This window comes from Anomaloglossus baeobatrachus, chromosome 6 (genome assembly GCF_048569485.1).
Source record: "Anomaloglossus baeobatrachus isolate aAnoBae1 chromosome 6, aAnoBae1.hap1, whole genome shotgun sequence".
Lineage (NCBI taxonomy): Eukaryota > Metazoa > Chordata > Amphibia > Anura > Aromobatidae > Anomaloglossus > Anomaloglossus baeobatrachus.
The window spans coordinates 210,883,676-210,907,948 of NC_134358.1; the positions used below are offsets into that span (position 1 = coordinate 210,883,676).

The following is a 24,273-nucleotide window of genomic DNA, read 5'->3' on the forward strand; positions in this document are numbered from 1 at the left end:
CCTTCCCGTGGTTTTTCCTTCCTGGTGAAAGACCTGGCTAGTTACCTGCCAGCGTTGAGAAACATGTAACAATAAAAATTAACATAAAACATGAATAAGTGGACAAAATATTTACAAAATTTAGATGCAAAAAAAGTAAATTTCAGCCTATAAAGCCACATGTAAAATTGGTATAAAATACCCGTGTGAACTGATCCCAATGGTGCCGATAATTTGATATATATCATATTGCTTAGTTTATGTGTATTTTATGTGTAAATTGATTATTTTTTTTTATTCTGCCAGGGTTTTAAAAAATAGATCTAATTCTTAATAGCACATAGTATACATACAATCTAATCCTGTGAGCCGACATATAGTGAAGCCTAGCAATGTGCGGTGCTCTGATGGTTTCCATAATGTCTTAATAATTCATATTGCCGTAGAGGAGTAATGAGCAGATTAGCGGTAAGGTTAGCCGTGCTCATGGATTAGACATGGTCTTCCATGTAGCAGGGCTGATTGTAAGCTCGCGGTGCATGTCTTATTTAGGCTATTGTATATTACTTGAAAGACGTGTCAGATGAAAGTTAGGAGAACTCCATGGGAAAATGGTATTATGAGATGGAACACTGGGGGGTCTGTTTCTTATGTGAACCATACACAGTGTTTTACCTTGTGCTAAATTAGCCCATTTGAGATCTCGAAGACTTTGCAACTCTTGATTTTTTTGTTGTGCAAATGATCTCACAGTACTACATTACTAAAACCCATGCACTTCATTCCTGTAATGCCAGAATTAATCCTCAAACTTTGAAATCAAGGTTGTCCAAGGAATCCGCAACATTTAGTTTATTTAACCTGTTCCGTGCCACAGTCACAACATTCCGGGAAGCTGAATGACACCGGCTGCGTTATTCCGGGTATTGCATTCACCCTTTATTGTTGAATAAACCTTCTATTTTTCCATGTCCTAGCGCCATTAGCTTCTTAAAATTTGTTTTGTAAATTAAGAAAAGCTAAATGGAGTTGTGATTGCTGCCATTAGTGGCATTTTAGATTATACACACAATTATTGTCTTCATTATCTTTGAACAATCCCGTTTAGCTTGTGCTATATTAGATCTTCTGTACAATTTTTCCCTCGGAGATTATTATTTCCAGCAGAGTATTTAATTTAGATTTTACAACCAATTGAAACCAATCAAATATTATGACATGTTGAAGTGCACAATTTTACACATGGGGAGTAAGACGTGGATGTGGAGACAGAACAGCCACTTAGTAGAGCAAATAGTAGTAGGAGAGGATTTTAGGAATGGAAAGAGAACCTGTTATTAAGATTTACCATGAGAAGGTCTTGGAGCTCCTTATCAGATTCTTAATATGAGGAGGCCATAAATGTACCTGTTTAAAAAACTAACTTTAACTTTAAGGCTATGTGCCCACGGGACAATTTTCCCTATAAATCCGCAGGTTTACGCATGTACAGATACTCCCCATGTTATCCTATGGGATTTGGGGAGCGCTGTATCAATGCTGCGGTATGTGCGGCTGTGGAATATGCTGCGGATGTGCCGCAGCTGCACGTAACTGCATGTCAATTATTCATGCGGAAATATCTGCGGATGTCCCGCCTCTCCACTATGGAGATAGAGGGTGGGACTTCTGCAGGTATTTCTGCACTTGTTCTGCAGGTTTACCGCAACAAAAATGCTCGAATACTGCAGCAATGGATAGCTGTAGATTCCGAGGAGCAGCTGTGGTAAACCTGCGGACATACCTGTGGCAAAGTCTGCCGGTACATTGTCTCGTGGGCACATAGCCTAATTGTCCTTGGTCTCCAATCAATGCCACCATTCGGCAGGAGCACACCCATAGCAGTGTAATCGGCATTCCGGTGTGTGGGGAGAGCAGGGAGGAAAAGGGACAGCTTCCCCTCCGCCTCCCTGCTCCCTCCGCAGATTCTGGGATCTCAGGTACACTGCTGTTGATATGCTCCCACAGCATCTTCTGCTGATAGAATCACAGCGCCGCCAATAATCTCGTGCCTGCGCAACACGTCACCAGCGGTCACACTGTGCACATTGCACAGTCCCGCGAGAGTGGCACGGCGCATGCGCGAGATTATGGGCGGCGCTGTGATTTTCATCAGCAAGTACCCGCCCATAATCTCGTGCTCGCGCTTTCACTGCCGCATCCACCGTTCTGCGCAAGCGCTGGCTAGCTTACCTCACGTCACCTCTTTGAAATTGCGCGATGGGGGACGGCCTAAAGCGACATGAGGCAGACTAACGGACACCAGACAGCCCGCCCCCGTCTACCATTATCAAGATCTGAATACAAAAAGGTACCACTTTATAAAGTCTTTATTTTGGTCAGAAAGGGGGCACAAGATAAACAGGAACCTTGCTAGAATGCAGCCCAGGAGCTGCAGAGGGGGAATCTTCTAGGTTTAGTGCAAAATTTCTGATGACCGGCTCCCTTTAAACCCTCCATTAAGCATTTATGTTAATACAAGCATCATTTTAAAGTGGGTTTAGGAGGTTGTTAAAGCTCCTAATATTTAATAGGGATGACAAAATTTCTCAAGAAATTTCTTGAGAGTTTTAAAGATTAGCGCACTTGCGTTAAAAAAACGCACCAATAACGCATGCATTTTTATCACGTTTGTTGGTCCCTGCGGTTTTTTTTAACAATTATCTATGGCAAAAAACGCAGGTACATGCAGAAAAGAAGTGTCATGCTCATTCTTTTTCTCAAGAAATTCTGCAGAAAGAATTTTCTTGAGAAAAAAAACACAGTGTGCGCACAGCTATTTTTTTTTTTCCATAGGTTTTGCTGGGGAATGTCTTCAGAAAGGGTACAACCATTTTCTCAAAACATTTCTGCAGCAAAAACACAAAAAAAAAAAAACGTGGATAAAAATGCAGTGTGCGCACAGGGCCTAAAAGAAATCTGTCACCAGCTTTTTTCACCCAAGCTGAGAGCAGAACAATGTAGAGACGGAGACCCTGTAGCAATTACTGGGCTGCTTACTGTAGTTTTTATACAATCATTGTTTTATCAGCAGAAGATTATCACTAGGGAACTATATGGCATGCTGCCAAGTAATTCAACCACGCCCCACCTCTGATTTTTAGCTTTCTGCCTATGCATAGTGAAAGCAGGAAGCTGTCAATAAGTGGTGTGGGCGAGTTATACAGAGCTCAGCATACAGAGACCTGGTAGGTTTCCAGCAGACAAAGCAGTTTTCAAACAAAACTGTATCACTTAGTGAAGTAAATTTTGCTCCGCCATCTGAGAGCAGCATAATGTAGGGGCAGAGACCATGATTCCAGCGATGTCACTTACTGAGCTGTTTGCTGTCATTTTGATAAAATCAATGTTTTCTTTGCTGCAGATCTAGACGTTATACAGAGCTCATGAATATACTGAACTACCTGGCAGCAAACCAAGTAGTCCTCTAAACCAAAATGAATGGAATGCACAGCAATATAATTCTTACCAATAAGCTGTGAGGGTGCTGGCCCATGGAGAACATCGTTATCAGGAAGAAAAGGTATGGACCAAAAAAGCACTCAGCTCACAGAGCGTACATAAAATACAAAATTTATTGATTTTATACCATAAAAAACATTAAAACCACCATCACGTCTGTTATAAGCAATAAATACATGACATAATAATCAAATCCAACAATATCCAAAACACACAGGTGCTGTATTTGTACAGTTACCCACCATCAGATATAGGTTATGAGCCGTCCACAATAGCTGATCTTGTATGGCAGTTTCTCTATGGGCTCTCTCCTCTCATTTATACTATATATGGCCTTGTTTTACCATGTCCTGGACTGTCTAAATTCTTTATAGACTTGATGCTGTACCATATATGACACTTGTTGATGTTACTCTTTATATTGATTCTGGACAACACAACCTATGTAGAGCACATGGGTACGGATATCTGAAACAATGGGTTATTTGGAGTAATAACTTTTTTAACTTTATTGCAGTATTGTACAAATACTGAACTTGTGTGTTTTGGATATTGTTAGATTCGATCATTATGTCATGTACTTATTGCTTATAATAGACGTGATGGTGGTTTTTTGGTTTTAATGGTTTTTATGGTATAAAATCAATACATTTCGTATTTTATGAATGCTCTGTGAGCTGAGTGCTTTTTTGGTCCAAGTAGTCCTCTAATGATAATCTACTGCTGATTAAACAGTAATTTTATCAAAACTACACTAAGCAGCCGAGTAAGTGACACATCCCTGAAATCAGGGTATCTGCCCCTACATCATGCTGCTCTCAGATAGGTTAGTAAAAACCTATGGAACCCAGCACTTTTTTAAATTATGTAAGTAGTGGTATGGCTGTATCTTGTAATAAGGGTGATACCTTTATTGTACTGTAGAGATCTGTGCCAGTCGAGAAAAATCTAATGGATTGACCAGATGCAAATCAGGCTGGATCTGCAGTGGGGTGTGTGGGTGCACTGGGAAAAGCCGTCCAAGTCCATTGACACACCAGCCTAAATATTCATGAGCATCTTGACTAAATACTGGGATGGGTGTCATAAGTTACAGCTAACGTGCTGAGACTTGCCACGCTATTTGAAATGTCATTGGCTCCTTAGCTACAATCTACAATCTGCCTCTTTGCCAGCATTCACTATTGTGTATAACAAGGTGGACATTTCTCGTGTTGGCACAAGCAATTGAGACTTCAGTCGCATGCAGCAGTTCTTAGCCAGAATAACATTACATTAGCAGTACAAATACGTGTAACGATCAAGAACTCATTAATGTATACATCAAGTCTTCTGTGCCATAATGCAGTGAGTAGTATAAACCACAGTATACACCACAGGCGTATTCACTATATTCTGTAAGCGCCTACGTCCAACCACTCAGATCCAAAGGCACCACCATCCTCTTTCTCAGTCACAGAGGTTACTTCTCTTATAAAGGACTTACCTTTGACAAGCTGTATGTCTTATGTCACCCATCTTGTACAAAAGTCTAGGAGCTACTGAAAAAGAATAGCTCAACTGCTCTCGCCTGTTTCCATATTTCCACCTCCATTGGCCAGAGATGGATGGGGTTATTCCTGTCTTTGCCATCAAGGCTGGGGATGGAGATAACCCTTTAATTTTAAAAGAGAAAAAGCAGGCCCATTGGGACACTTAGGAGAATAGCAAATAAGAGCAAAATCTGGACACATTTCACCTCTTGACAGGTCAATTTTAATTAATAAATGATCTTTGCGTTAAACTGTAGCAGGAGCCCAACATAGCTGAAAGACCAATAGCCTGGTCATGCATAACACAGCTCTGCTCATTATGGGGGCGGATTACGACAATCCCTAATATTTTTATGGATGTTGTATTTAACCCTTTAGTGACCAGGCCTAATTGGTAAAATTGGCTCTCATGAAATTTCTAAATTTGTGTGCTAAGTACCTCTACCTCACTTTTAACAAAATGTATTTCATATATTCAATGTTTACATATTAACACTTTTCATGGTACAGCTGTATTTTTTTGTTATTTTGATTAGTTATCTCTGCTTTCACCTGTTCACACTTGTCTTAAGCTGGGTTCACACATAGCGACAACGACATCGCTGTTACGTCACCATTTTCTGTGACGTAACATCGACCTTGTAAGTCGCTGTTATGATCGCTGCTTAGCTGTCAAACACAGCGATGCAGCAGCGATCATAACGTCACTACATGTGCAGAGAGCAGGGAGCCGCGCACACTGCTTAGCGCTGGCTCCTTGCTCTCCTAGCTACAGTACACATCGGGTTAATTAACCCCATGTGTACTGCAGCTACATGTCACAGTGCAGAGAGCAGGGAGCCGCGCACACTGCTTAGCGCTGGCTCCTTGCTCTCCTAGCTACAGTACACATCGGGTTAATTAACCCCATGTGTACTGCAGCTACATGTCACAGTGCAGAGAGCAGGGAGCCGCGCACACTGCTTAGCGCTGGCTCCTTGCTCTCCTAGCTACAGTAAACATTGGGTTAATTAACCCGATGTGTACTGCAGCTACATGTCACAGTGCAGAGAGCAGGGAGCCGCGCACACTGCTTAGCGCTGGCTCCTTGCTCTCCTAGCTACAGTACACATCGGGTTAATTAACCCGATGCGTACTGCACCTACATGTGCACAGAGCAGGAGCCGGCACTAGCAGCAAGAGCGGCGGAGACTGGTAACGAAGGTAAATATCGGGTAACCAAGGAAAGGTCTTCCCTTGGTTACCCAATGTTTACAGTGGTTACAGCTTTCCGCAGCTGCCAGATGCCGGCTCCTGCTCCCTGCTCGCTTCATTTCGTCGCTCTCTCGCTGTCACACAGAGCGATGTGTGCTTCACAGCAGGAGAGCGACGACGAAAAAATGAAGCAGGACATTCAGCAACGAGCAACGACCTCACAGCAGGGGCCAGCTCGTTGCTGGATGTCACACACAGCGACGGGACGTCGCTGCAACGTCACAGAAAATGGTGATGTAGCAGCGACGTCGTTGTCGTCGTCGCTGTGTGTGACACCACCATTATTCTTGGAGGTTCTGGTTAGGTTTTGGATATTTTTAGTACAATCCCTTCTGCCTGAGCACCCCGCCCATCAGTCTGGGGCATTTTTAATTAGATTTGGATCCTGCCTGACCATGAAATTGTACGCTTTGAGCCCGGGAATAGGCATATAAGATTAGGATCCAAACAAAGGGCTACGCCTTGTCGCTGGCTGTTGGGCTGTCATGAATTAGCCAATTAGTGCACTAAGTGCCTCTTTTTTAAAATAGTTTTTATTGCAGTTATGCAATTACAACTTCATATACTTAGTATTTACATATTATAGCATTACAGAGTGCAGCTGGATTTTTGGTGGTTATATGAACTAGTTATCTCAGTTTGCACCTGTTCACACTGGTCCTATTCTTCGAAGTGCTGGTCAGAGTTTTGATTATGATTTTTCAAATCTGACCTGTCACTTTTTGTGGCTATAACTCTGCAATGTTTCCAATATATGCCATTGATTTTGAGATTGTTTTTTTCGTAACACATTATATTTTATGATAATGGTATATTTAAATTAATATGTTTTGCATTTATTCATAAACATTTCTAAAAACTATCCATTTTCAAACTTTGAATGATTATCCCTTTTATCCAGATGGTCACACCACACAAAATACTTAATAAATAACCTTTACCCTATGTCTGCTTTACATCAGCGCCATCTGTAAGCTAATCTTTTCTTTTGTTATGATGTTAAAAGCTTTAAAATTGTAGAAGTATTTTTTCTTTTTTTTTCTTTTCAAGGAAATTTACTAAAAACTTACTTTTTAGGGACCTAATCAGTTCTGAAGTGACTTTAGGGACCTATATATTGGGGGGGGGGAAAAACAAAGTGTTAACATTTTAAAATCCACACCCCTCAATATATTCAAAACTGCCATCAGGTAGTTTATTAACCCTTCAGCTGCTTTTCTGGAATTAATGCAAAGTAACATGACAGGAAAGACATATGTTGTTTTTACCATCTAAATGCTGCAAACGTCTGAACAGGTCACTACAGCTGGCAGATTTTAAGGCCATGAATTGCAATGGAAACCATTAGAACCCCACAATCATGATTTCAGGATGCTGATGGGTCTAAAATGGAGCCCCCATGCTCTTTTAACCATCTAGATGCCATTATCACTATTGACAGCAGCATCTAAGGGGTTAAAATGGGCATGGTTAGTGCCAACACAGAACATGACTGATGCAGCAGGTTGTCAGTTTGGGTTTCTAACCATCCACTGTTGCACTTTCACCCATTGGGGGATGCTATTCACTTATATCTCAGGTCAGTTTTACGTTGTATTGGTGGTCACTAAGGGGTTAAATCCTATATTGACTTCTTAAAGCAAAATTGACATGTCATTACTAATTATTGCTGTCCAGCAGAATGTTTTGGTGTTCTACCTGTATGATTTCAGCTTTGTGTGATGCATGCCCTTGAGGTTGGACTAGTTGAAGTAATGCCCTTGCAACTAGTCCCCACACTCATTAGCATATCATAAAGAATCTTTAGAAATACTTTTTCTAAAGATCTCTTTATCTATGCTACTAGATACAGGGACAGTTAGGCAGGGATAGAAATATCTACCCAGAACTGCACTTGATTCTGTATGGATATTGCACCTAACAGGTTCACTTTAAAGGGAACCTGAACCACTAGCAGTTCTGGGTACAGAATTATAATCCCTCTGCTAGTGGTTCTGTGTGCACATTAAGTATAAAGCTCCCCATACTGAGTCTGCACCCATTCCCTCTCGCTCACGATGCTGATTCTGCACCCATCTCCTCCCTCACTTTCCAATCTGTGTCCACAAATGCCCCCTCCTGCATATTCTGTATCAGCTCCCCTCTTCCCCTCTCTCCTCATTATTTGTCAGCACCCATCCCCTTTTGCTCCCCAAACTATGTCTTCAAGTAACCCCCCCCCCTTCCAATTACAGTAAATCTTAGGTGTCTGTAGCTCCACAGGAGCTAATACCACCATCTCTATGTGCGCCTCTGCAGCGCTAATAAGTGATGTCAGCAGCGTGATCAGATGACCTGGTCACGCTACTGCCATTGCCCTGACCCAGAAGTGCCTGCAGTCAAGGCTTCAATTGTACTCATGCTTGAATTTGGCGCTCTTCACCTTCTCCGAGCAAGCTGTCTGCTTGATAGCCGGAGCAGAGAACGGCCTTACTCCCACTACGGGGGCAGCAAAATGCGACCACCGGTGATACACTGAACCTCTGCATCAGACGGCCTGATGGCTGCGCCCGGGTCTAATGCTCCTCCTGCCCCCGGATACGACGCTGCAGTAGGCGAGTATATTAATTCACACTACAGTATAGACACAGATTTTTTTTAAAATAAGCTTCATAGGAGGGCTTCTTTAACATCAGCACAAAATATTTGTGTTGTGAGCTTCTTAGGATAAGTTTCCATAACCAAGGAAGTGCCTGTAAGCCTCATATCACCACACAATTTTTCACAATCCATGTCAGATGGATTTTAAAAAGCATTGCCACTTGACTCTGGAGCAGAGGAAACTTGTTCTGTGAAGTGATGTATCATCCTTCTCTCTCTGACAGTCTGATAGACGAGTCAGGCTTTGGCAACTGCTAGAAGAGTGTTACCTGCCTGATTACATTGTGCCAATGCTATGATGCTATGAGCTTGTTTTCCAGGAGTTGTTCTAGCACCCTTTGTTCGAGTGAAGGGAGATCTTAATGTTTGTGCACCCCGAAACACCGTGTCTGCAAATTGGGATTCTGATCTGGCTTATATATCCTGAGTCATATTGCAAAGGATTGTCAAAAATCCACTTGTGACTTTTAGGATCGCTACTTCCAATAGGTGGCGCTGTGCTAGAGTTTGTCTCCTTTACTGGAGAGACAATTTGAATATTTCCCAGAGGGGCATTGCAGCTATAAGTCCCCTTACCTGGCAGCCAGACTGGCTTGCAAAGTCTCCTTAAGGAGAATAGTGTTCCCCCGTGGAATTTTAGGGGCATTGCAGCTATAAGTCCCCTTACCTGGCAGCCAGACTGGCTTGCAAAGTCTCCTTAAGGAGAATAGTGTTCCCCCGTGGTCCCCACATAGCTTTCTCATGAGCCAGATCAGACACCCCCATACTTTGCACTGACGTGGGGCAAGCACCCCGAAACACCGTGTCTGCAAATTGGGATTCTGATCTGGCTTATATATCCTGAGTCATATTGCAAAGGATTGTCAAAAATCCACTTGTGACTTTTAGGATCGCTACTTCCAATAGGTGGCGCTGTGCTAGAGTTTGTCTCCTTTACTGGAGAGACAATTTGAATATTTCCCAGAGGGGCATTGCAGCTATAAGTCCCCTTACCTGGCAGCCAGACTGGCTTGCAAAGTCTCCTTAAGGAGAATAGTGTTCCCCCGTGGAATTTTAGGGGCATTGCAGCTATAAGTCCCCTTACCTGGCAGCCAGACTGGCTTGCAAAGTCTCCTTAAGGAGAATAGTGTTCCCCCGTGGTCCCCACATAGCTTTCTCATGAGCCAGATCAGACACCCCCATACTTTGCACTGACGAGGGGCAAGCACCCCGAAACACCGTGTCTGCAAATTGGGATTCTGATCTGGCTTATATATCCTGAGTCATATTGCAAAGGATTGTCAAAAATCCACTTGTGACTTTTAGGATCGCTACTTCCAATAGGTGGCGCTGTGCTAGAGTTTGTCTCCTTTACTGGAGAGACAATTTGAATATTTCCCAGAGGGGCATTGCAGCTATAAGTCCCCTTACCTGGCAGCCAGACTGGCTTGCAAAGTCTCCTTAAGGAGAATAGTGTTCCCCCGTGGAATTTTAGGGGCATTGCAGCTATAAGTCCCCTTACCTGGCAGCCAGACTGGCTTGCAAAGTCTCCTTAAGGAGAATAGTGTTCCCCCGTGGTCCCCACATAGCTTTCTCATGAGCCAGATCAGACACCCCCATACTTTGCACTGACGAGGGGCAAGCACCCCGAAACACCGTGTCTGCAAATTGGGATTCTGATCTGGCTTATACATCCTGAGTCATATTGCAAAGGATTGTCAAAAATCCACTTGTGACTTTTAGGATCGCTACTTCCAATAGGTGGCGCTGTGCTAGAGTTTGTCTCCTTTACTGGAGAGACAATTTGAATATTTCCCAGAGGGGCATTGCAGCTATAAGTCCCCTTACCTGGCAGCCAGACTGGCTTGCAAAGTCTCCTTAAGGAGAATAGTGTTCCCCCGTGGAATTTTAGGGGCATTGCAGCTATAAGTCCCCTTACCTGGCAGCCAGACTGGCTTGCAAAGTCTCCTTAAGGAGAATAGTGTTCCCCCGTGGTCCCCACATAGCTTTCTCATGAGCCAGATCAGACACCCCCATACTTTGCACTGACGAGGGGCAAGCACCCCGAAACACCGTGTCTGCAAATTGGGATTCTGATCTGGCTTATATATCCTGAGTCATATTGCAAAGGATTGTCAAAAATCCACTTGTGACTTTTAGGATCGCTACTTCCAATAGGTGGCGCTGTGCTAGAGTTTGTCTCCTTTACTGGAGAGACAATTTGTGCATATCAAGACATTTTTGACAATTGTATGCTTATGGAAAGAGTTTGGAGAAAGTTATTTTTTGTTCCAACATGACTGTGCCCCAGTGCACAAAGCAAGGTCTATAAAAACTTAGTTGGGGGAGCTTGTTGTGCACGGCCTCGATGGGACGCATACAGTCCGGACCTATACCCTATCGAGCAACTTTTGTGTGAACTAGAATAGACCAACCAGGCTCTCTTGTCCAACATCAATGCCTTATCTCACAAATACTCTTCTGGAAGAATGGATACAAATTCCTACAGACACACACCAAAATCTTGTAGAAAGCCCTTTCAGAAGAGTTAGAAGCTGGTTTAGATGCAGAGGGGTGTGTAGAAGGTTGAGGGGAAAAGGGCAGGTCCATACATTAATACTTATGGATTTAGCATAGGGGTAATGTGTAGGTATCTCAAAACATATTGCAAATATAGTTTGTATAATTTGTGATTGCAAAGATTTGCTGGTGTAATCCTGAAACAAAATGAAGAATGCATTGATTTCACCTTTCCTAATTGTGTACCTCCTGATACTGTGTCTTCTTGGTATTTGTGTACTTGATTCCACGGTGGTGAAGGGTCAAATAGTTACAAGCATCAATTCATTACAAGGTTATTACTGCTTTCAGCTGTCTGCATAGAATTGTAGACTAGTCTGTAAATATATTTTCATCCCAAAACTCTTTTTTCTATTCTAAGTAGAAACTTTGTAGCGATTTGCAGCTGTTTGTCTCTTCTGTTACAGTCTTCCCACTACTATGATGCAGAAGAGAAGTGTGAGGTAGCAGTTATGCATATTGTAGACAGTAATTCTTTATTTTAATACAAAAAAGACCAACTCTCGAAAAGCCAGATTAAATCATTCCTTTCACTTTTTAATGGGATTTGGATGAATAGAGTAAAATATGCACTTTGCATTCATTGATAGCATCTTTAGGTTGAGGTAATTGAGTCTTTTTTTTTTTCCCTTGACTGAATGAATAATGACTTCATCTGATCCTCAGCGAGGCCTGAAACTTAGACCGCCTTTGTCAACGCAAAAAGATCTGGGCTTTGAAACATGCTCTACTTCCCTGGCTTAATTTTTCTTCATTTTAATCCAAAAACCTATTTTTCTCAATAATTCAAGCATAAACTATGTAGTAGTTGAAGCAGCGGAAATTGCCAGATATTTGTCCTCGTTGTGCTACGTTTTAAATGCATCTGATAAATCAGCCACTGTGGTCCTGAGCTGCTCTGTTCTCAGGGGAAGGGGCAGCCCGTACACAAGCAAGTGTGTAGGAATTTGTCTCAGCGATTTCATTATAATTCTTTGAGAGCATCCCTTTATGTACTGGAATGTTCTGTTTTGCTACTCTCGCCGTGAACGTTTATAGAGATAAATAGTTCTCCATAACCATGAGGCTTTTGCTGACGTACTTTTCCCACACTTCTCATAGCCTCAGAATTAGCACCATGTAAAAGTTATACTGGTTTAAGTTTTCAAACTTCTCTAGCTCTATATATGCACTGTGGGATTATATCGAGGCTGTTCACATTTTTGGAGCTTTGTAAGTATGGTTGGTGCCATATAAATTAGGCTGAGTTCTGACATTGTGCAACATGTTCAGTGTAGGCAGTAGCCTTGTTTTTCCGAACCTGAACTCCTAGCTATATATTTGCTTATAAGGCTACTGAATTTGGATCAGGAGACCCACTGTTAGTTTGAATATCATGGTCCATATATGGACTGTGTTAGGCTACTTTCACACTTCAGTCGTTTCCAATGTGCCAGGTCCGTCGTTGTGACTGAACGACAGATCCGTCGTTTTTTAGCTGTCAACGGACGCAACAGATGAGTTATTTCACAGGATTCCGTCGTGATCCGTTTGTTTTTGGGACAGCCCAATGGGAGTGCCAGATATGCTGGGCATGCTCAGTAGAACATGACGGAATCCAGCAATGGATTCTGTCATGTGACAGATTACGACTGAATCCTACACCATAGACAACCATTATACCCCTTGACTGATTGCAACGGAATCCTGCACAGTGCGTTTTTTAGACGCTCCAAAACACGTTAAAGTGTCAGTTCCTTCCGCCCGACGGTCAGTCATTCCATGACTGATCCATCGGGCGGCGGATGCAACGTAAGGCCATCAGTCGTAATCCGTCATAAATACAAGTCTATGGGGAAAAAATGAATCCTGGAAAATATTTTGCAGGATACCGTATTTTCTCAAGGTAACAGATTGTGACTGATAGAAAAAGACTGAAGTGTGAAAGTAGCACAGACATCTGAATTTGGCCTTAGGTGAGACTTAATCAAACCCACTCACAGAGGATATTGATGACAATCTAATGTGTATTGGGGTTACGGTTGTGTGCTCCAAGAGCTGGCTAACAGGGTGGAGTCAAGAAGCCATTTTGCTATGGACAGAGTAACTTACAAGTCTAGGGCAGTAAACAAAAACTTTGCCATGGTTAATGGAAAGCTTAAGCTGTATTTTGCATTATTATGCAGCGTATATACTTATTGTTTACTGGAAGATACAAATTTGTAGTTAATATGATTTTTCAGTCAACAATTTCCCATTAATTAACAATTGTCAATGGACCCAAGAATTCAAAGTTTTGTTCAAAGAGCCACTTGTGGCTTGTGACATGGTGCACTATTATGCTGGAAAAAAACATAGTCCATCACCGAATTGCACCTGAATTTTTGGGAGAAATTGCTCTTGGAGGATGTTTAGATACCATTCTTAACCAATGGCAGTGTTCTTAGGCAAAATTCTGAGTTTCAGCGCGATCGCAGCATTCAGGAGGCAAGGAGAGGAATCGCTTACCTCTATCTGGCAATAGAGTCCCTGGAATCTGATCAAAGAGACTGCCATAGTAACCCTGAGTCGTTGCCATGACGACCTCTGGTTACTGAGCTCATAGAGCCTCATACACCATCCTGTATGCACGGAGTGTAGTTGAAGTGCTGCGCTGTAATCCCTTGTAATGATAAAGCATTTCAGGGGATAATAGAAACGCAGAAAAAAAGAAGCAACGTGTGCACAGCAAGTCAGGATTATTATAGAGTTTGCTGGGATGCTTTTTCCTTGCATTTATTGATTAAAATAAGCAAGGAAAAAATGCATAAAAATATGCAAAAAAAAGTGCCACGCGAGCAACATAGCCTTTGCCTTCCTATGTGTTCAGAAACACGGACACTTTCCTGCTGCCATTCCTAAGCTCTGCATTGGTTTTCAGCTCTGGAGATGAATCCTCTTTAGTACATTGTCCTTGCACTTACTGAACTTTTTTGGGCACCAAGAAGCTTTCCTCTTTAATTTTAGTTCTTGACCTGATAATTTGCTGATTGATTTACATTTGCCATTCATCACATCACTCTTCATCTTAATCTAAAGCTAATCCAAATTGGCACTATAAAAACTGAAGCACCAAACTATGTGAAAACCAAATACGTGTCAATCTCAAAACTTTTGACCACAATTTTATGTTAAATTATACCAAGTGCTTAGAAGAGAAATCTTAATGCTAAGTTGTTAAATTAGTTGCATGTTTCCAAGTAAAATAACGGAGGAATAGCACAATGTAGAAAACATGCTCTAGTATTTATTGACACTGACATGTTAACCAAATCCGTTTATATGATCAGTTTGCATTTACGTCTGGTTCCTCCTGTCTCTCAGAGAAGCTTTGCATGTTGATGGCTGCAGCCAAGTTATGAACTCACCCTATTAATATAATGTGAAAGCCTGAAATGCAATACACTCCAAGTCACAAACGTCGTTTTCTTTTAAGCACTTATCTACATATCTGCAGAATAGTGTTTCCCATAATGTATCCTAAATCCTGAAAGGGAAAGTCTGTGCTGAGAGATTGTAAACTAGTCTCATATCCTGTATCAGATGTGCACATTATTTGTAATATCCATTTTCTTTTTCGCTCCTAATTGGGAGACCCAGACAGTGGGTGTATAGCTACTGCCTCTGGAGGCCGCACAAAGAACTACACTTAAAAGTGTAAGGCCCCTCCCCTTCTGGCTATACACCCTCCCGTAGGAGTACAGATTCCTCAGTTTTAGCTTTGTGCGCAAGGAGGTCAGACACGCACGCATAGCTCCATTGTTTTTAGTCAGCAGCAGCTGCTGACTATGTCGGATGGAAGAAAAGAGGACACATATAGTGTCCCCAGCATGCTCCCTTCTCACCCCACTTATGTCGGAGGTGTTTGTAAGGTTGAGGTACCCATTGCGGGTACGGCGGCAGGAGCCCACATGCTGATTCCTTCCCCATCCCTTTTTACAGGGCTCTGGGTGAAGTGGGATTTACCGGTCTCCAGGCACAGAGACCGTGCTCCATCTACAGCCCCTGGAGAAGATGCTGGATGGAGCGGAGTACATCAGGGACATGGCCCTGCATCCTCAAGGTACTCTGTGTCCCCGTGTATCTGGCGCTCACACCGCAGCATGCTGGGTGTTGTAGTGCGCCGGGGGACATCAGCGCTGCGGCGCCTGTGCCATGGCCTCATTCAGCTTTGCTGAAGCAGGCACATTTATGGGAATAGGACGCGCCGGCCGCTGGGACTGCGGCGCGGCTGGCACTTGTAGTGCGCCGGGGACTTCAGCGCGGCCTGCGCTTTTACGGCGGCCGCGCTGATAACTACAGTCCCCGGCTTTTGCGGCCTGCTTCCTTTCGTTCCCGCCCCCACACCTGCCAGTCAGGAGAGGGGCGGGACGCTGCCCACGTCCAGAACTCGGTCGCGCCGGCCGCTCGAACAGCGGCGCGGCTGGCACTTGCGGTGCGCCGGGGACTTCAGCGCGGCCCGCGCTTTTACGGCGGCCGCGCTGATAACTCGAGTCCCCGGCTTTTGCGGCCTGCTTGCGTTCGTTCCCGCCCCCAGACCTGCCAGTCAGGAGAGGGGCGGGACGCTGGCCAGGGCATCAGCGCTGAGGGCTGGAGTCGTTTTTACATACTCCAGCCCTCACAGTCAGCACAGAGGGGACACTGTTCCCGCACTTTTGTTTGGGAACTCCCACGGACCGCCCCTCTCCACAGTAGCCGGCAGCCATTCTTGCTGACACGCTGAGCTGCAGAGGGGAGCCGGGGAGACCCAGAAAAGGCATTCAGCAGCCTCTTACCCGCTGTTCAGCGGGCGGTAAGCAGCCCTCAGGGCTCACCCCCTCTTGTGCTCGTAGTATTCTTAGTATTTTGTTGCTACAAATACTTGGTATTACATAGCGCTGGTCGCCTTTTGGCTATAGACTCTCTCACATGCAGAGAGCCAGCAGCATGTCGCCCGTAAAACGCAAGGGTGCCAAGGCACAGACATTGTATGCTTCCTGCACCGCATGTGGGACTTTTCTACCGGCAGGCTCCTCGGACCCCCATTGTGTGCAGTGCTCGGCCCCTGCGGCGCTTGCACAGTCGGGACCTCTGCTGGACGTGTCCCAGGGTGTACCACCTGTGAATGCTGTCCAGGTGACAGGAACTGAGTTTGCAGCTTTTGCTGACAGAATGTCTCTCACTATGTCACAAATTCTTGACACATTGCGAGCTAGGCCTGTACTTCAGACCACGGACACTGTGCATGTATTGCCCCCTGGTCCCCCTCAGCTCCTAGCTCCGGGACGGGCATCTACACCTCAGGGTGAAGACTCTGACTCGGACGATGGCCCCGGGCAGCCTAAGCGGGCTCGTTATGACGGGCCTTCACATTCATCTCAATGGTCTGGATCCCAGCGGGATGAATCTATGGGTGATGAGGCGGACTTAACTGATCAGGATTCTGATCCTGGGACCGCTCTCAATCTAGATACACCAGATGGTGACGCAATAGTTAATGATCTTATATTTAACATCAATAAGATGTTGAATATTTCCCCACCAGCTCCTCCTGTAGAGGAGTCAGCTTCGCAGCACGAGAGAATCCATTTCAGATACCCTAAGCGTACATTAAGCACTTTTCTGGACCACGCTGACTTCAGAGACGCAATCCAGAAACCCCACGCTTATCCTGAAAGGCGTTTTCCTAAACGACTTAAAGATACACGCTACCCTTTTCCCTCTGAAGTGGTCAAGGGTTGGACCCAGTGTCCAAAAGTGGATCCTCCAATTTCCAGGCTTGCAGCCAGATCCTTGGTTGCTGTTGAAGATGGAGCGGCACTTAAAGATGCCACTGACAGGCAGATGGAGCTCTGGCTGAAATCCATCTATGAAGCGATTGGAGCGTCATTAGCGCCTTCTTTTGCGGCCGTATGGGCACTCCAAGCTATCACGGCCGGGCTTGCGCGAGTCGACTCTGTCACACGTGCATTTGCCCCGCAGGTAGCACCATTGACCTCGCAAATGGCGGCATTCGCGTCGTACGCGATTAATGCTGTTCTTGACGCTACAAGCCGCACGGCAGTGGCGTCAGCCAACTCAGTTGTTTTGCGTAGGGCTCTGTGGTTGAGACATTGGAAAGCAGATTCTCATTCCAAGAAGTGCTTAACCAATTTGCCTTTTTCTCGTGACCGATTGTTTGGAGAGCGTTTGGATGAAATCATCAAACACTCCAAGGGTAAGGACTCTTCCTTACCGCAACACAGACAAAACAAGCCCCAACAGAGGAGGGGTCAGTCTGGTTATCGGTCCTTTCGAGGACAGGGCAGGTCCCAATTCGCCTCGTCAAAAAAGACTCAAAAGGACCAGAGACGTTCAAATTCTTGGAGGTCTCAGTCACGCCCAAAAAGACCAGCCGGAGGAACCGTTGCCAAAACGACGTCCTCCTGACTTGCGGTCTCCGATGCCCACACCCGCGGTCGGTGGGAGGCTGTCCCACTTTGGCGACATTTGGCTAGCAAATGTCAAAGACCGTTGGGTGAGAGATATTCTATCTCACGGGTACAGGATAGAGTTCGGTTCTCGTCCGCCAACTCGTTTCTTCAGAACTTCTCCACCACCAGACCGAGCCGATGCTCTGTTGCAGGCGGTGGCCGCTCTAAAGGCGGAAGGAGTGGTGACCTCCGTCCCTCTTCAGGAACAGGGTCACGGTTTTTACTCCAATCTGTTTGTGGTCCCAAAAAAGGACGGATCGTATCGTCCCGTCCTGGATCTGAAGTTGCTCAACAGACACGTAAAAGTCAGGAGGTTCCGGATGGAATCCCTACGCTCCGTCATAGCCTCAATGTCTCAGGGAGATTTTCTAGCATCAATAGACATCAAAGATGCGTATCTCCACGTGCCGATTGCACCAGAGCATCAGCGTTTCCTACGTTTCGTCATACACGACGAGCACCTACAGTTCGTAGCGTTACCCTTCGGTCTGGCAACAGCCCCCCGGGTCTTCACCAAAGTCATGGCAGCAGTAGTAGCTGTTCTGCACTCGCAGGGTCACTCGGTCATCCCGTACCTAGACGACCTGCTTATAAAGGCATCCTCTCAAGAAGCATGCCAACACAGTCTGAAGGTGGCGCTAGACACTCTCCAGACTTTCGGGTGGATTATCAACTTTCCAAAGTCTCATCTAACCCCGACCCAATCTCTGACTTATCTTGGCATGGAGTTTCATACTCTATCAGCGATAGTGAGGCTTCCACTGGACAAGCAGTGCTCGCTACGGACCGGAGTGCAATCTCTCCTTCAGAGCCAGTCGCACTCACTGAGGCGCCTCATGCATTTCCTAGGAAAGATGGTAGCAGCAATGGAGGCAGTCCCGTTCGCGCAGTTTCATCTGCGCCCTCTACAATGGGACATTCTACGCCAATGGGATGGGAAATCGACGTCCCTCGACAGGACTGTCTCCCTCTCTCAGACTGCCAAGGATTCTCTACGTTGGTGGCTTCTCCCCAACTCATTGTCACAGGGAAAGTCGTTCCTTCCCCCGTCCTGGGCAGTGGTCACGACAGATGCGAGCCTATCAGGGTGGGGAGCGGTGTTTCTCCACCACAGGGCTCAGGGGACGTGGACTCAGGAAGAGTCCACCTTGCAGATCAATGTTCTGGAAATCAGAGCAATCTACCTTGCCCTGCGAGCCTTCCAACAATGGCTGGAAGGCAAGCAGATTCGGATTCAGTCGGACAATTCCACGGCGGTGGCGTACATCAACCACCAAGGGGGAACACGCAGTCGCCAAGCTTTTCAAGAAGTCCAGCGGATTTTGACGTGGGTGGAAAGCAGAGCGTCCACCATATCTGCAGTTCACATCCCAGGCGTGGAAAACTGGGAAGCAGACTTTCTCAGTCGCCAGGGCATGGACGCAGGAGAATGGTCCCTTCACCCGGACGTGTTTCAACAGATCTGTTGCCGCTGGGGGTCGCCGGACGTCGATCTGATGGCGTCACGGCACAACAACAAGGTCCCAGTTTTCATGGCACGGTCTCACGATCACCGAGCGCTGGCGGCAGACGCCTTGGTTCAGGATTGGTCGCAATTCCGACTCCCCTATGTGTTCCCACCTCTAGCATTGTTACCCAGAGTTCTCCGGAAAATCAAGTCCGACTGCCAGCGAGCCATACTCGTCGCTCCAAATTGGCCAAGAAGGTCGTGGTACCCGGATCTGTGGCATCTCACGGTAGGCCAACCGTGGGCACTACCAGACCGTCCAGATCTGCTGTCTCAAGGGCCGTTTTTCCATCTGAATTCTGCGGCCCTGAACCTGACTGCGTGGCCATTGAGTCCTGGATCCTAGCGGCCTCAGGTTTATCTCAGGGAGTTGTTGCCACAATGAGACAGGCTAGAAAACCATCCTCAGCTAAGATCTATCACAGGACGTGGAAGATATTCTTAGCGTGGTGCTTGGCTCAAGGGTTTTCTCCCTGGCCATTTGCATTGCCAATTTTTCTTTCCTTCCTGCAGTCTGGGTTGGAAAAAGGTTTGTCCCTTAGCTCGCTTAAGGGTCAAGTCTCCGCGTTATCCGTATTCTTTCAGAAGCGCTTGGCACAGCTTTCTAAAGTACGCACGTTTCTCCAAGGAGTTTGTCATATCGTTCCTCCTTACAGACGGCCATTGGAACCCTGGGATCTGAACAAGGTTCTCCTTGCTCTTCAAAAGCCGCCTTTCGAGCCTTTGAAAGAGGTTCCCCTTTCTCGGCTTTCACAAAAGGTAGTTTTTCTTGTAGCGGTCACGTCTCTTCGAAGAGTGTCCGAGCTGGCGGCGTTATCTTGCAAATCTCCCTTCCTGGTATTTCACCAAGACAAGGTGGTACTGCGTCCAATTCCAGAGTTTTCTCCCAAGGTGGTTTCTTCCTTTCATCTCAATCAGGATATCACTTTGCCATCTTTGTGTCCGCATCCAGTTCACCAATTTGAAAAGGGTTTACATCTGTTGGACCTGGTGAGAGCACTCAGGATTTACATTTCTCGCACGGCGCCTCTACGCCGTTCGGATGCGCTCTTTGTCCTAGTCGCTGGTCAGCATAAGGGATCGCAAGCTTCCAAATCCACCCTGGCGCGGTGGATCAAGGAACCAATTCTTCACACATACCGTTCTGCTGGGCTTCAGATTCCATCTGGACTGAAGGCCCATTCAACCAGAGCCGTTGGTGCGTCCTGGGCGTTGAGGCATCAGGCTACGGCTCAGCAAGTGTGCCAGGCGGCTACCTGGTCGAGTCTGCACACGTTTACCAAACACTATCAAGTGCATACCTACGCTTCGGCAGACGCCAGCCTAGGTAGACAGGTCCTTCAGGCGGCGGTGGCCCACCTGTAGGAAGAGGCTGTATGACAGCCCGTTCATGTGGTATCTTTTTACCCACCCAGGGACTGCTTTTGGACGTCCCACTGTCTGGGTCTCCCAATTAGGAGCGAAAAAGAAGAAGGGAATTTTGTTTACTTACCGTAAATTCCTTTTCTTCTAGCTCCAATTGGGAGACCCAGCACCCGCCCTATCTGTTTTTAGGGTTTCGTTTTTTCGGGTGCACATGTTGTTCACGTTGTTTCTTAAGTTCTCCGATCTAGTTATCGGATTGAATTTGTTTTTGAAACTGTTATTGGCTTTCCTCCTTCTTGCTTTGGTACTAAAACTGAGGAATCTGTACTCCTACGGGAGGGTGTATAGCCAGAAGGGGAGGGGCCTTACACTTTTAAGTGTAGTTCTTTGTGCGGCCTCCAGAGGCAGTAGCTATACACCCACTGTCTGGGTCTCCCAATTGGAGCTAGAAGAAAAGGAATTTACGGTAAGTAAACAAAATTCCCTTCTTCCCTAAAAATAAGGTATAAAAATGACTTTTTATAAAGTCATACTTATTTATGCTACACGTGACTGATATAGACCCCTGATCCTCACTACTTTTTGTATTAAAGATGTCATTAACTCTTCTCAGATACAATTACAAACATTATTTTCTTGAAAAGTGTCGTTTACATTCAGAAGGTTGATTCTAATCAGATGTTTAATAGTATATTGAATTTTTTTCTCTTTGCAGGTGGGCCTTTTGGATCTCGAACTAAACCAGTTGACGAAGGCGTTATTTCTGGCTCTGGTGGCTCTCTCCGTAGTAATGGTAACCTTGCAGGGATTTGTTGGCCCATGGTATCGCTACTTGTTCCGGTTCCTTCTGTTATTTTCCTACATCATTCCGATAAGGTATATTTGTAGCAAAGAAAAACAGGGATGTCTAATTTCACTGAATGTTGCATTTTTTTTATATATATGCTTGGCTCACATTGTGAAGGAAATTGATCTTATCAGGAAGCTGAGTGAGAAAGTGCCAGCAAATCTGCTGATTCTTGAAGGATCACTCTGCAGAAAGCAATACTGTTGTATTTTTGTGCAAAGTTTTTTTCCGAGACTAATCAAGATATCTAATACGTAGTATAACATTAGTGTATTTATGTAAAATACTGTTACTACGTACCCAATGTCAAGATAGTTGACTAAAAATACATTTGAATTAACTGTATCTCAAAGAGGGTGTTTTTATTTTAAACTGAGTACTTCCCCTAACAGTCACAAACAGTATTTCTGTATCTTCTATGTCCGTATGTTCCAAACTTGTATCACGTGGTAATAAAGAAGGAAATTTTACCTTCAAACTACTGGCCGTGTACCACTGTTTTGCCGATGTTTATTTTTTCTCCTCTGATTCTAACCTATCAAAATACGGCTGCACCCACAATGAAGCCCTTTGGTTCATGCCTAGTTGGCTGATGGATGAATTTGCACCTTTATTATAACTTTGGAACAGAGGGGAACAGATGAAAAAAAAAATTCAGGAATCAGTGGAGCAGCAGCAATTGGAGGAGATGCTGAGTTTAAATTTAAAAAAAATCTGGTGAAACATCCTAATTAATGGGTCATAGCCACATTTCTGTGTTTTTGAGTTTTTTTTTAAAAGCCACGTTATACAAGTTTAATTTTATTGATGCACTACAGTGTTTTTTCCCTGCCTGTGGCCACAAAAACACAGCCTGTGGACCAAAAACGCATCCAAAAACACATGCGTTTTTGACAATGCATTTTTTTTAATTGAATGGGTGAAAAATCGTGATGAGCAGACCTGGACTGTAAAGTCATACACGCACAGGTTCAATGGTACCCAAGTGCTGGGCCCGAAATTATAAGAGAATTTCAAGTATTCATCCGGCTCCGTCACTTGTGTAAGAAAAAAAATAAAGGAAAAATATAGAAAAAAATAATAAAGTGAGCACGCTATACTTACCGAGTCACCGGCAGTGCTGTAAAAATTGCTCCCGCGGACGCTCATTCTGCTTCCAGGGCCGTTAATTAGCCTCATACATATTCACTGCTTTCCTCACCCACCAGCGTCTGTGATTGGTTGCATGGCTATTTGTGATTGGTTGCAGTCAGACGCGGCGCCCACTCTGAGTGACAGCTTTTCTGACACTTCCAATCACAGACTCAGTCTGCTGGTATATATCGTACAGTAAAAATAAATAAATAAAAAAATTGACATCGGGTCCCAACATATTATGATATCCAGCACAGATAAAGCATACGGCTCCAGCTGCATCCCGTAGCTGTGCGCTTATCTTGGCTTTGTATCAAACAGGAACCGTATGTTGCTTTTTTTTGTTTAATTATTTAAATCAATAATTTTTAAAAACAGCGTGCCGTTCCCCCAATTTTGATACCCAGCCAAGATAAATCCTGACAGGGGCTGGTATTCTCTGGCTGGCGAGATCCATGCTTATTTGCCCTCCCCAGCCTAAAAATAGCAACCTCCAGCTGCCCAAAATTGCTGCATCCCTTAGACGTGACAATCCCAGCACTTTACCTGGCTATTCCCCATTGCGCTGGTGCGGTCACATTCGAGTTAATAAAGGGTTAATTTCAGTTCACAGCTGCTACTAAGCCTTAGATTAGTAATGGGAGGCGTCTATGTGACCCCCCCCATTACTCTCCTATAAGTGAAAGGAAATAATGACAAACAATGAAAAAATCTTTTTTTTTAAATAAATGACAAAAAAGCACCCTGTTTCACCACTTTATTGACCCCGAAAACACCCCTGTAGGTCCGACATAATCTACATGAGGTTCCACAAAGATTCCAGATCTGAAGTCTTCAGTGCGTGATCATGCCATATGACCGCCCACTGTGGACTTCAGGCAGAGTGTGAGCCGTGATAAGAGAGAACGTCACTCAGGTTAGATGCTGCCACAGCTGGAGGCTCACACAGCCCTCCACCTGTGACCGTAGGTAACGTGACCTCAGGTGACTTCAGTAAGGTCCCTGAGTTCATTTAGGTCCCCTGACGTCAGGTTACCTGCGGTCACATATGGAGGGTTCGTGAGAACCTCCAGCTGTGGCCGCGGCTAACCTGAGTGACATCACCTCTTATCGCTGATTAGGCTCTGCTTGAAGTCCACATTAGGCGTCATGTGCCATGATTGTGCGCTGTGACTTCAGATGTAGCAGAGCTGGAATGGTCGTAGGACTTTGTGTGGATTACGTCGGACCTGCAGGGGTGTTGTTAGGGTTAAGAAAATGGTGAAAGAGGGTGCTATTTGACTTTAATTTCAAATAAAGGATTTTTTGGGTGTGTGTTTATTTCTTTCACTTACAGATTAGTAATGGGAGGGTCTCATAGACTCTTCCAATTACTAATTTAGGGCTTAGTGGCAGCTGTGAGCTGCAATTAACCCCTTATCCACCCTGGTTGCCAACACACCATGGCAATTGGGAAGAGCCAGGTAGAGTGCTGTGATTGTTGCA

General features: G+C 44.9%; 1 protein-coding gene across 2 annotated transcripts in view; it reads left to right on the forward strand.

The window, feature by feature from the left end:
* The window catches only part of ATP9B (ATPase phospholipid transporting 9B (putative)), a 441,649-nt gene that overhangs the window by 269,057 nt on the left and 148,319 nt on the right, over positions 1-24,273 (forward strand). For both annotated transcript variants that reach the window (XM_075314650.1, XM_075314649.1), the window contains exon 12: positions 21,523-21,683. In XM_075314650.1, coding sequence (XP_075170765.1) covers positions 21,523-21,683 — 161 coding nt within the window. The remainder of the gene's footprint in view (positions 1-21,522; positions 21,684-24,273) is intronic.